The following is a 13,747-nucleotide window of genomic DNA, read 5'->3' as shown; positions in this document are numbered from 1 at the left end:
AGTGAGAGGAAGCACTTGAATGCCATTATGGATTTATCAGCAGATGGGGCCCTCAGGTGCCAGGCTAGCATCTCTGAGGCTTTCCCCAGGTGTCTGAAGGCCTCAAACAGGTGGGTGGGGAATCTGGCTACTTCAGGAAGAGGGAGGCATGAACCTTCTCTCCTGGGTGAGAACACAGCAGGGCCACTGTCCAGCAGTCCTGTCATTCCCCAGTGCCCATCTGCCTGCCTCTCTTCAAGGTGCTCAGGGCGGTGTCTGAACCTTGCCACACCAAGTAAATTGGGGCTTCCAACTTAGCGGGGCCAGACAGCCAACTGCAGAGCCCAGTGTCTCTCCACCCTGGAGTGTCCCTGAGGGAAAGAAAGGGCACTAGCCTGCAGACAGCAGTGAAGGAAGTGATTCCAGGTCCCCCTCCCCACATCTGTCCCAAGAGCATTAGCCCTTCGTGCATGACCTTTCACTGAAGGTATCTTTCAGGCAGACATGTTCCCACCACTCTGTAGATATGTCAGTCCGAGTCAGGTATTACCATACCTGACTTGCCTGTAACCCAAGTACCCAAGAGTATGAGGCAGGAGGATTTCCATAAATTCAAGTCAGCCTGAACAAACAGAAATGGGCAGAGGAAGGAGCTTAGCTGCAAAGTGCTTGCCTTGTGTGCATAAAGACTCAGCACTCTGCAAAAGCTGTGTGCTGGGCATGTTTACCGGGGAGGTGGGGACGGGCTGATCTCTGAGATAGCTTGGCATACCACTCATTGACAAGTGTCATGTCAAACGCTGTCTTAAAGAAAAGGTAACACCAGAAGCTGACTGTCCCGACTGTCCCCTGCACCACACACACACAGAGAGAAAGACAATAATGAGAACCTGTTGGGCCCATACACAGCCTAGGGGGCAGAGTCTCCATTCTTGTCAGTCAGTCCTTGGGAGAAGGGGAACTAGTGAGCTGGGGGACATGACCTCAGGACTCAACAGCACTTCCTTATTGCAATCCCAGCTCCTTAGGCTAAGGGGAGAAGCCCACAGGACACTCACTGCACTGGGGACCAACTAGTGGTCCCTCTGGCTTCTGAAATCCTTCAGACCTTGAGGCTGATGGTTGATCGTCTATATCCCTTCCCTGGCAGATGGCAGCTCTCCAGAGCCCCTTCTATGGAGATAAGATGAATCTCTTCTCCCTCTGCCAGAAGATCGAGCAGTGTGACTACCCACCTCTCCCAGGGGAACACTACTCTGAGAAGGTGAGCAAGCTGGGGTCCAGATGGAATGGTGCTGACGTTCCTGAGGCTTGTAGGAACAGCTCAGCTAGGAGCTGATGCCAGGCTAGGGGCATGATTACAAGGGAGGTGGGAGATGGGCACCCCAGGCTAGCTGGTTGGTCTCTTGCTCCATGTAACAGGCCTGTAACTCTGGAGGTTTTTGACTTTTCACATTTTATGCAGGGTGCAGGGACTCTGGACAGTTACTGATTGTATGAAGTCATCCTCAGATTCATCATTTTATAGATAGGTTAAATTATATCTTCCTTGTGAGTAAACTATGAGGGGCAACTTTCAGGTCTCCTGGCACACTCCTGACAGGTCTGTATGCTCCCTTCACTGCCCTTAGAGGCTTGTTTTCCTCGTCTATAAAATGGAACCAAAACTAGAATCTCCTGTCCCGGTTCACGATAAGGATTAATCATGTGTCATGTTTAGTAGAGCCAAGCCAGCATCTACCATCACCATCAAAAGGAGCTATTGGAGGTTAACAGCTTCATGTAAATGTTGCTAAACATCATTTGTTATGTCCGTTGAGAGTCTAAGGTCTTCCCAGGTCCACTCTACAGAACACAAGGCCACTGCCTCATGATAATGGCTCATAAGTATAACCCTTCCCTCATTATGTTTCCACTAAGGCAGTGTTCTCAACCTTTGAGGGCCAAAGGACTTTTTCAAGGGGCCACCTAAGAACACTGGAAAACATATTTATATTACAATTTATAACAGTAACAAAATTAGTTATGAAATAGCAACAAAAATGTTAGATGAGGGTCACCATAACATTAGGACCTGTATTAAAGGTCGCAGCGTTAGGAAGGTTGAGAACCACTGCCCTAAGGACAGCCCATCATCAGATGAGCTGAGGCTTTACAAGGAACTCCTTCTGCATGGAAGCTCCAAGCCAGCCTCCAAGTCCACTGGCTCTCCACCTGTTCAGTGGCCACCCCTGAGGTGTGGCAGTCTGGAGTCTTTCTGCTCCAGTGGCTTGAGGAGTTCCCACTAGCCCCTCTGGTGACAGTATCTGTCTTCTGGAGAACAGGCTGGCCGGAAAGGAAGAACGGATTGCATTCTCCACAAAATTCGTTGTTCCTTTCCTTGTTTAAACTAGAACTTCTGCTCTACAAGACATGTGACTTGGTCCCAATCAGTTCTGTGCTCCTGTGCCAGTCTGCCAGTGGGCATCATACACTCCACTTCAGCTGCCCTTAGCTCTATCTCCTCGGGCAGCCATTGGAGCAGCTGCAGATTCTGTTACTTAGCACAGTGTATCCCTAAATACACCCCACTTTTAAAGCTTTATCTTAAGGTATCTTGTCATTTTTGTTGTTTCTCCTTACAACTGGCAACTATAGTCTGCTTCTAAGTGGTTGCAGGGCAGACTTCATCTTGATGTGGTTTTTGTATTTTTACCTGATGGGTCGGCCATGGTTCCCTTCCAGAGCAGCTTTAGAAATCACCGTTTGTAGATGACCTTGGACACCACCTTCAACTGCTCCTGGATTCCGGCTGTGGGATCACAAAATGCCAGGCAAAGGAGGGAAGCACATACTGTGGTTCTATAGGCCAGTTAAGCCAGCTCAGTGAGGAAGCACAGTCCTAGCCCCTAACCTGAGGTGTATGCTGCAGCCCAGGGTCTCTGCAACATCCCTGGGCCTTCCCAGGGCTCTGCCTTCCTGAGGTCCTAGAGCTCTTTAGTCCAGGACCTCCCTCCCTCTATCTACTTTTGCTGGTGATCACCAGCACCCCCAGCAGCAGGCACTGAGATGGAAAACTTTGCAGCCTGCCCAGTGTAGCACATTTAAGACCCAGGCTTTTTAAGGTCATTATTTTAATTACCATTAAAATGACTAGCATTCTGGCTATCAGAACGAGAGGGATAAGAGGCTTAAGGCACCCCTCCCCCACCCTGGCGGGCAAAGCCTTCAGTGTCTGGATAATTAAAAGCGTGTCTTTCATGAGCACAATGAAGAGGCCAGGGGGTGTTCAGACTGCAGCCTTGCTGCATGTTAATGCATTTATTATGATCAATAAGCCCTTTCCTTGAGTTTTCTCTGGTTTGGGCTTTGTGTGACTGACAGCAGACACACATGTGCAGAGTGCTCACACTCATGAATCTGCACAAAGGTGTGCACAGCTGGAAAATGATGATTATTTGAGGGTAACAACTCTCAGGGTCTCAAAGCATCACCTCTGGAACCAGACAGGCCTAGGCATGCATGGGCCTAGCCTCCCCAAAAGCTGTGTGATCATACCTTATCCTGCAAAGCATTCTTCACTTGAAAGGGGACAAGAGTGCCATCTGAGGTGCCATGTGGCAAAACATGTGCATGTAGGTTTAACTAACAGAACTGCTCTTTCCTTGTAGCTTCGGGAGCTGGTCAGTATGTGCATCTACCCTGACCCCAACCACCGACCTGACATTGGATATGTGCACCAGGTGGCTAGGCAGATGCATGTCTGGACATCAAGCACCTGAATGCAGCATGCCTCATCAAAGCCATCCACCACTTGTCTTACTTGAGTCGTCTCCCCCGAGTGGCACCTGGAAGTTCCCAAAGCCAAGACCAGAGGGCTCAGCAGGCTCCCAAAAGTGGCAGTCTCAGCCAGTGAGCTGAAAGCAGCTGGGTTATGGTCAAACTCCAAAGTCCTTTTTTTGAACTGTTGCAGACAATCTGAGCTGGGCTATTAGTGGGGGAAGGGGCTTAGGCAGTCACTGAAGCCCCTTGTGCCAACTGCAATGTGAACCTCTGCCTGGTCCTTTCAGACCTGTGCAGGCCCACAGTGTCAGGAGGCTTGCAGGGAACAGGGTAAGGGTGTGGGTGAGCCTTTGCAAAAATGGCCACCAGCAGTTGTTTTTAGTTCTTAGTACCTTTCACACAACCCGGCTGTGTGCTTCATTTACTCTCTTGTAAGGGAAATGGAAATAACAGTTTAGAGTAGAGATTTCCCTAATACCTTCTCTGCATTTTATAACTGGTGAGTGACAGTGAGGAGCACCCAGCATCAGACATTGAGAGGCGTGGCGTCCCTGCCATGTACCATGGCCTCCTGGAATGCTGTGGCTCACTGAAGGATAAGTGCGCAGCATTATCTATCCATGGGAAGAGATCAAGAAAAATCCAAGAGCTTTGCCCTCACACTGCGCTTTACAAATTCTGGTTTTGTATCTTCCTAGTGTGACTTGGGCAAGTTTGTTGGCCTTTCTGAGCCTTCATTTCCTCATCTGCAAAAAGGATTAATGAGGTCATCTATCTTCCAGGTGACTGACAGGGTCTTAAACAAAAGATATTACTTAGGCAAGGCAGCCTAGGTTTGTTATCCCAGCACTTGGGAGGCAGAGGCAGGAGGGTTAAGGGGAAGTTTGAGATTGGACTGGACTACATAAGACCCTATCTCAAAAAAAAAAAAAAAGAGAGAGAGAGAGAGAGAGAGAGATGCAAATCAGCCAGCAGTGGCAGGTGATCCAAAAATGCAGCCTGTCACTCTTTCAGAAAACTCAAGTCTGTGACCATGAGAGTCAAGAATTAAAAATACAACTGTATTAAGTGCAGGAAAAGCAGAAATATGTTCATTTACTTTTTGTTCTCAATAGGATTAACTGTGAAGACTAACTTATAAATGTGAATTTAAGGAAACTTAAGTGCTGGAGGAAACAGTCTGAATTATTTTGTTCTACTATGCCAGTGGTTCTCAAATCTCTATATTCCAAAAATATTTACATTATGATTCCTAACAGTAGCAAAATTACAGTTATGAAGCAGCGACAAAGTAACTTTATGACTGGGGTCAGCACACCGTGAGGAGCTGTACTAGAGGCTCGCAGCTTTAGGAAGGAACAACTGATATTGATATATCTATGCAGTACCTGCTTGGTGACAGGCCAGTGGTGCTGTGTCTTGTCATATGTTTAAAGTCGTTGCCAGGTGAACTTACTACCCAGAGCTCCCAAAAATAGGGTCCCTGGCTGGCCACCACTCTCCGCACAGAGCCTGCACTCCAAGGAGGGCCTCTGCTCTTTATACAAAATGGGAAGGGGTGACTGCTGAGCGGCTCAGGGGTGGCCCTAACAGCACGTCAGTGTCATCTTGGACTGCAGACCAAATCCAGCACACAGCAGCAGCACGACTTCTTGAGGCACCTTTAGCAGCAACGTCCAAGGAATACCAGAATATCTTTAAGTTCCCCAAGTAATTCTGAGAATCATCAGCCAAGCTGCTGCCCTCAATAAATAAACCCACTGTACTCACTCAAGCTGGCTCCAGCAGTTTCCAACAAGGGAAGCGGGCTCTGTGGAGCGCCCCACAGTACATGCTCTGGGAGGACCAGAGTGGCTATCTCCTGCCCAGCACTGACTCCTCAAAGTTTTCCTGACTCTTGGTAAGCACCGCGTCTGCTCTCAGAGGCTGTTCTTGTGTCCCTCGCACAATTAGCCTCTTAATTTCAGTTGTCCATCCACTGCCCAAACCAAGAGAACCATCTGGCCAATAAAATGGCCTCTGATGTCCAGAGTCTCCACCAATCATCATCCAGAGAGCAGTGCAAAGCTATGTCCTAATTATCATAAACAACAAACCCCAAGCACTGCTTTGATTGTTATGAGAATGGCCAGAGTGCAGCTCACCAGTTTCACACAGCTGCCTTTCTCTGGACCTGAGCATACATAGTCCACGACCTCCAACTGAAGGTGTCTGTCTCGTGTGTGTATGTGGAAGGCAGCGTAGGATACCAGGGTAAACTTGGAGTCTTGTGCATGCAAGGCAAGCTGTCCACTGGGTCATGCCACAGCCCAAGACTCCCTCACTGCTTTCCACCTGAAAGATGCTAGATACTGAGTCACCCTGTTAGGAAGGACAGCCACCTGGGGCTGCCTCTAAGTGAAAACGAAGTAAGCAAGCACAGGCCTGGGTCATAGCCAGTCACTCGGAGAGCCAAAGGAACTCATTCTGGTTTCAGGCCACACCACTGACACACACTGGAACTCAGGACACAGGAGAGTCAGGTCAGCAGAGCCCAGACCCATAGTCCAGCACTCACTGGGTTTTGTCTTTTTTTTAATTGAGCCTCACTCGGCAAGCAGTAGCCGAATGTATGTTTTGGGGCGTGGTGCACCCCAGTTACTCAAAGACATAACCAACCACCCCCAGCACCATTCACGAAGTGTCCATGGTCTGGACAGTCTCTTCTAGCACCTCGATCTCCAGAGTGGTGACTTTCTCAGTGAGGACAGCTGTAGTGCCTTTCTCACACCTGTACCGGCCAAACCTGATGAGAGAAACAAAAGCAATTAGGCCAAGACAGACACTGTGCCCAGACAGCAACAGGCTTGACTAGAGTCCTGGGGCTTCAGAGAGTCAACTGCCAAATGCTACAAAATGGGGCACTTGAAGGGTATGTGTTAACACTTAAGAGATAATACAAAAGCACTGGTTTTCCATTTTCCTTCAACACTCCACCATCCTCAGTACATGATGTATTTGGTCATTTGACTTCAGGCTGTCACTTCCTTAAAACTTACGTCCTTCCATGTAGCAATGTGAGTGACACAATATGGCCTTCTGCCACACAACTCTAGAAGCACCAGCAATACAACTAACATAGTCCAGACATCACTTCAGAACACACAAGGCCAACTGTCCTTGGGGCAGGTCTCTGAGCCAAGTGCACACCCTGATCCACATGTGATCTCCTACCTCTCCAGAATCCTGATGCTGCCAAATACAGTACAACAACAACTTCTCATGCTGGGATGACAGTTTCAGTAAGCTGGTACCCACCAATGGGAGCTGTACCCTGATCAGATACTCCTAGGAAATTCTCCATTCAAACAGGCACTTGGGCCGGGGGTGGGGGGCAGAAAGAAAGAGTACCTGATGCTCAGGTAGGTGGACTTTAGGAGGAGGTACTTTTTCAAAACACATTTGTCCTTTTTCCCTTAAGGTTTAAAGATATCTCTTGGTGTGTACCAGACTGAGCTACTGGCAGTTAAGTGTTGCCTTGAGACCAAAGTCCCAGTGGCCCAAGAGGCTGACTCATCTGACCTTTACCCTGTCTTTAGGGGGAGTAGATATGAGAGCCCCATACCTTTTGGGTTAGGCTGTCGGCCTTAGCAGCATACAGAGCAAGAGCCAGGTTCATAGTGGCTAAACGCAGCTGGCAAGCCTTTGCCCTCACCTCTTGCCCGTACTGGGGAGGGTTCCTTAGCTAGGCAGCATTCTCACAGTCATCAGTCCAGAGGAGAGTGGGATTCTGAAGTGTGTGAAGATCCTGGTGCTGCCCCAGAGCAGATTACTGCTCACCTGCCTGTGCTTAGCCCCTTCCTCGTCACCCTACCAGCCTCCTCACCACATTGCTGGGTCTAAACCCACACGAAGGCTAGGATGGAATTTGGAGCCTCACACATTCTAGGCACATGTTCTGCCACAAAACCACATCTCTGGCTCCACACTGCTACCTTTAGCACAAAGGTTCCATTTGCAACCATGCCTAGTTTTCAAAGGTGGCTTTTAGAATTCTCTACCTAGGGAACTGATTATTCAATCCACATGGAGCAGACCCACTCCCCAGTTCTCTTCCCAAAGGATCAGCATCCTTCAGTGGAAGCTGGTCTCCTAAACCACCCTTGTATATTAGAGGCAGCTTCCTTCCCATTTCACTCAAGATCTGAGGAGCTGGGATCACACTAGCCTAGCTCTATCATTTCAAAGACAAGACTGATACCCACAGCCACCATCCCAACCAGCAGCCACCCCTTAACCCATTCCAGAGCTGTCTGACACTAAGCTTCCACAATGCCAATAGCAGCCAACGACAAAGAGCTACTGGCACTTTCCTTGTCAATCTAGAGCTAGGGATCCTCAGTGGGTGTAGAAGCCTTGCAGAGGTCTGCACTACTAACCAGAGCCCAGGCCCAGTTACTGCTCACTGACTTAGATGACTGTGGCTAAACACAGAACTCGGAACCCAGAGTGCTCAAGCAGCTGAACACCTATAAGAACTGTCAATCAATGAGCTACAGGTAAATGCAGACACCAGGTCCCAGGCCTTTTGGACGTAGAACATCACCTCACAGCTTGGATCCTGGTTTGTACCACTGAGGTGAAGCATCCAGAGAGCACAGGCCACAGGTTCAGTGGCACAACTCCCTTCAGCATGAACAACAGATGATGACCATGGCCACAATTCAGAGGCTGCTAGCCACTGGATTAGAACCTTTAGGATGTCTTGGGACAGTCTGCATAAAAGTTTGTGGACTGGCAACTATGAAACGCAAACACCTCACAAGATGCCATTCCTGGCTTAAGATGCTGAAGAAAACATGAGGGGAGGGAGGAAAGAGGAGAGACCTCTGTCCCAGCTTTCAGCCTGAAGCTCTCTCCTGTCAACACACAGTAGATGAAGACACTTCTCCACACCTGACCACAGCCTGTGATCATAAACTAGCAGCCTGGACTCAAGACCTGCTGTATAAGCTGCTTTAGAACTCAGGCTTTTCTCAGTGTGGGAAAGAATCCAGAAAACCCAATCCAGATGACACGGAGATTCCAAAGGTGACAGGACACAAGGAAAATGCCATGTCCTTCACTTACCTGGTCCCCTTCTTATTGGGCACCGAGTAGGGACGCAGAAAGTCCAGCTTGCTCTTACTGATGACACACAGATCAATGTTGCTTCCAGATCCCAAGTCATTAAAGATGCCAGCTGCGATAGCCTCACTCACTAACTTCTTAGCTTCTTCCTCCTAAGAAAGCAAAGGGCAGCCAAGATGATTTGTGCTATGGAGAATGGTGGCCTGCTCAGAAACACACAGGATGCTTCATACATGCGTTCGTGGTGCTGTTTAAAATTTCCCTAAAACTATGACGTTTTCAACACCCATTTTTCCTTCTTTTCTTTTTTTATTTGTTTGTTTTTCGAGACAGGGTTTCTCTGTAGCTTTGGAGCCAGTTCTGGAACTCTTCTCAAACTCACAGCGATCTGCCTGCCTCTGCCTCCCAAGTGCTGGGATTAAAGTTGTGTGCCACCACCGCCTGGGCCTCAACACCCGTATTTCAAAAGAGAACTGGCCTAAAGCTTTGTAGGTGTTAAGCAGGGGACAGGCCTTTCATCCCTTCATGCCCGAGCCCCTTCCTCACACGGTGTCTCCCATCATATGCCGTCAGCACCCACCATTTAAAGACTCAGTGAGCTGTTCTGTGGTGCCCAGAGGAAATGGCACTATTAGAAGGTGTGGCTTTGTTAGAGGAAGTGTGTCACTGTGGGGTAGGCTTTGAGGTCTCCTTTGCTCAAGCTAAACTCAGTGTGGTACACACAGTTCACCTGTTGCCTGTGCATCAAGGTGTAGAACCCTCAGCTCCTTCTCCAGCACATCTGACTGCAAACCACCATGCTTCCCACCATGAAGATAACGGGCTAAACGGAAACTGTAAGGAAGCCTCAATTAAATGTTTGCCTTTATAAAAGTTGCCATGGTCATGATGTCTCTTCACAGCAACAGAAATCCTAAGACATCTTCATAAGGGCCGGGCAGTAAATATTTTAGGTTCCTGGGCATGCTTGTTGTCTGTTATAGCCTCGCAATACAACCACCTAGCACAAAACAGCCAAAGACCATGCATAAACAGGGTGATTATGTGTCCCAATAAAACTTTATTAATCCAGGTGTCAGGCTGGATTTGACTCATGGGCTTAGTTTGCTAAATGATCAAAGTATCTTAACAGTGACTCCAGGAGAGAATCCTCCCACCCATGGATGGGGAAGACAAAGCTGCAGTTTATAAAATAAAGGAGAAAGGTGAACAGGCTCAGAAAAACACAAAAACTACTAGCTAACAAAACCAACTTCCTGGTAACATAATGGAGAAAGTCAGCACTGTGGGGCTGAGACAAGCTGACACCAAAGCACAATTATAGTTCCAGAGAGTGACACATTAAGACTACTTGCTCCTGAAGAATTTGTCTCTACCCTCTATGAACCTACAAGTTCACTGAAGTGACTTGCTGCTTCTCCCAAAAGTTCATTAGCATTTTCAGTCAAAAGCCATCATATGCCAAGTGAGACACCAGAGCCAGAGGTCCCAGAACCTCACCCTCTTGGGATTTTAGAAGTTCACTGGGAGCCTCAGACCCATGTGACTGCTCCAGGGCATGACAAGGGTCAAAGAGTGACAATAATGGCTGCCTCCGTGAAGTTTCAAGGAGAGCAGAAGGCAGCCTGTAAACAAAGGCACCCAGGAAACTGGTGCAGTGCAAGGCAGCACGATAGAAATCCTTTATGCAGCAAGGAGAGAACGAGCCAGCCTTTTCTATGTGCTTCATCTGGCACAGGGTACAGACATGCGAGCCAAGCAAAATGCACACATCTCAGTAAACAACCTCCAGCTCCAACTCCCATGCACCAAATGCCCCAAATCTGGCCTAAGAATCTTGATGGACAAATAAATTCAAGGCTTTACGTTGTGAGAGAATCCGAGCCAGGCTGGAATACTAGTGACAGGAGTGCCCTCTACAGACCCAGAGGAGGAAAGGAAGCTCTGCAAGAGAGGAAGGGATCCTTACAAAACCAGCAGCCAGGCACATTTGTGAGGGCAGTAAAGCAAGTTATTCTTATGTGCATGTGCACAGTGCTGTAAGAATTCACCCCACAGGACTGACCACCTACCTAATCGGGAACTCTCTCCTGGGACTCTCAATAGTCCCACAGAAGCCTTACCAGAAACCAGAAAAAGTGGCAGAGCAGATGGTAGTGGAGACTGCTCCCACATAGACAGCAAAACCTAACCATCCGCTTAACAAATGCAACCTCATTCCAACTCACTTTGCATATTAACCAACCTTAGATGTGCATGTGCACGCATGCTGGGAGCGCCCTGCTTGCTCCCCTGCTCAGGGCTGCCATCCCTTCTCCCCCTTCTCTTTTCTCCACTTAACCATTGCCTCTCTTTGTCTGTTCTCATCTCTGTTGCTGGTGCTCTGAGCAGGGCACGTGGGACAGGGAGGAAAAGAAACAAAAAACCCAACAACAACAACAAAAAAAAACCAAAGAAACAAAAAACCCAATAGGCAGCAGTTAGCACTGCGGACCTTTAGTTCCCAAGGGAGGATGATGTAGAGGGCGTGGAAACATGAATTGCGTTACACATGCCTGTCTCCGTTCAACTGGAACACCTGCGTCAAGTGCAGGTGATTCTCCGTTTTTGCAAACATTTGGAAATGGAAGCAGTTTGCTGGTAAAAGCACATTTCAAAAAAGTTCAAAAACTTGACTGTATTGTGTATAATTTGGTTCAATTGTAAAAATCATCATTATATAGTCAAGTGTAAAGGCTTTTAAAATTGGGGAAACATTTAAAGCTTCTTCGCCAATTCTAGGGGAGATGATTATTTGAGGAACTCCAGCTCCTATGTTTGTCTGTCTGTCTCTGACACACACAGACACACCCACACCCATATGTTATAAACTGAGTCAGGCACCTGAATAACCATTAACCAGTTTCACTCCAGCCCCCAAACACCTTCTGAGGCTCATACTAAGTATGGCTGAGAGGGAGCCCCATGGTAACACAGCTAGCAGTAAACAGTAAATAGTAAAACAGGTTTGTAGTAGCCACAAGTCATATTAGCTAACAAATAACCTTTCTCGGGCTCTGGGCTCTTCGCAAATCAGGGACACCAAAGCTGTGTCACTCCCTGTCACTATGAGCCTCGATACCTGGATTAAGTTTAAGAACAGTGGCTGCCAATTTCTGTGTGGTCCAAGTATCAGGTCCTTAGCAGTCACCTCTATTGTGGAGTGGAGGACCTTGTGCTTCCCACAATCCTATAGACTACCTGCCTGACAAGGGCCTCTCTGTTTTCCACTGTGCTGAAGTAATGTTCCTACAATCTCATGCCAGGAATCAAAATCAAGATGAAGGTTTTATTTCATGTCCTTCTCCTAACCACCAAACTCCCTCAAAACACCAGGAGGCTGAAAGTGACTACCGCCTACCCATTGCTTACACAGTCTCTTCAAGAAGTATTTCCAGAGACCTAGTAACTTGAGAACCTGCTTTATATGCCAAATACTGACTTGGATTTCTAGGCACAGATATACCTATACCACTAGTAAATTTATGTATTTTTTTCCTTATAGTAAAATTTTGCAGCTAAATAACTTTTGTATTTAACACATGCTATTGATGTTTTGGGCAACTATCAATAAAATCCTAAGAGGTGGAGAAAACACCTCGTTTTATCATCTTTGGCACACAGAACATTCAAGAAATATTGTTTCTTTCTCTAGGAGTCAATCTTTCTAGGACTCTGCACCTACCTCCCTTTTCTGGAAGCTTTGAGGTGATCTGGGTCCTGAGCAACATCTGCCTGGGACAGGTGCTGCAGAGAGGCTCTGACCCAGTCATGCAGACCCTGTATCCCCAGCTGCCCAGGCCCAGGTGCTATAGTCTCTCCCTGCTGTGCAGCATTTTCCTCCAACCAGCCAGCTGCTCATGGATTTACATTGTTTATCTCAAGGGAACTTCAGTGTTAGACCTACAGGACACATCCCTGCTACAGGAAAAAGAGCCATCCAGCATAAAAGAGCAGCTTAAAAACACATACAGAAAACCATGACCCTGCCGACAAATAAATAAATAAACAAACAAATCATCGGAGGGTCTCAGGCTCAAGACAGACAGAATTCTATCTTCAGACTCCTACATTCTGCTGTGTAGCTAGGGGACAGCAGCCACCTCTCTGAGATCGCTCTTCTCCTCCCTAATATAATACATTCTACCTCACAGGTCTGCTGCAAAAACTAGAAATCAAGCACAGAAAGCAACTACTACAGTGACTGGCGCATGGCTAATGCTTAACGGCTGGTAACATACTTAATAAAACAAGCCAGAGGGCTCCTGAAAAGACTCGGCCACCTCTCAGCCAGAGAAAGGCGGACCAGTCAAATCTGCTGACAAACCTTCACCCAGTGCCATGGAGAAATTCTGTAATAATTAATACAAGCAAAGCACACTCCCTAAAAGTTCAGAGAATATAAAAGGAGCACTTCCTTCTTTATGGCTACAAAGACCAAACTAACTGGGAGTATCAGTCCCGCGGGCCACCCTGCTCCTTAAATGAGATCACAGTAAGAGTGATGTACTGCGCTCCACGTCAGCTGTGACAAGCAGCACTTTATAGAGCTATCTGTTTGTCTCCATCACTGCACCACACAATGTGTCCCTGGACTCCAATGTGCAGCTCCATTTACCGCTACATGACAAATGGGCAGCACTTGTAAAAGGCACAAAGAGGTCCACGTCGGCCATGTAATGGTCACCACAGCTGTACCCGGGTGCTTGAGGGGACAAAACAGACCCCAAGTTCATTAAACTGACCAGTAATGGATCTTTCAAAAAGTGCCTTAGGAATCGTACAGAAAAGGCTAAAATAAATAACTCAGCATGGAAGGCTAATCTGAAACGGTGTTTGATAAATTATTTATACCACA

The 13,747-nt window shown here is 47.6% G+C and overlaps 2 protein-coding genes across 4 annotated transcripts in view; one reads left to right on the top strand and one right to left on the bottom strand.

Annotated features, from left to right (window-relative positions):
- The window catches only part of Nek6 (NIMA related kinase 6), a 72,983-nt gene extending 68,066 nt beyond the window's left edge, over positions 1 to 4,917 (top strand). For all 3 annotated transcript variants that reach the window (XM_075986070.1, XM_075986068.1, XM_075986069.1), the window contains exons 9-10: positions 1,130 to 1,243; positions 3,630 to 4,917. In XM_075986070.1, coding sequence (XP_075842185.1) covers positions 1,130 to 1,243; positions 3,630 to 3,740 — 225 coding nt within the window. In that variant the 3' untranslated portion in view covers positions 3,741 to 4,917. The remainder of the gene's footprint in view (positions 1 to 1,129; positions 1,244 to 3,629) is intronic.
- A 1,342-nt stretch (positions 4,918 to 6,259) lies between these two features.
- Positions 6,260 to 13,747, bottom strand: part of Psmb7 (proteasome 20S subunit beta 7) — a 61,581-nt gene continuing 54,093 nt past the window's right edge. Inside the window, exons 7-8 of the mRNA XM_075986071.1 lie at positions 8,851 to 9,002; positions 6,260 to 6,526 (exon numbers count right to left, since the gene is read on the bottom strand). Coding sequence (XP_075842186.1) covers positions 6,415 to 6,526; positions 8,851 to 9,002 — 264 coding nt within the window. The 3' untranslated portion in view covers positions 6,260 to 6,414. The remainder of the gene's footprint in view (positions 6,527 to 8,850; positions 9,003 to 13,747) is intronic.

This window comes from Microtus pennsylvanicus, chromosome 9 (assembly GCF_037038515.1).
Source record: "Microtus pennsylvanicus isolate mMicPen1 chromosome 9, mMicPen1.hap1, whole genome shotgun sequence".
NCBI lineage: Eukaryota > Metazoa > Chordata > Mammalia > Rodentia > Cricetidae > Microtus > Microtus pennsylvanicus.
Note: the sequence above shows the minus strand (reverse complement) of the source record. Positions and strands in the feature narration are given on the sequence as shown.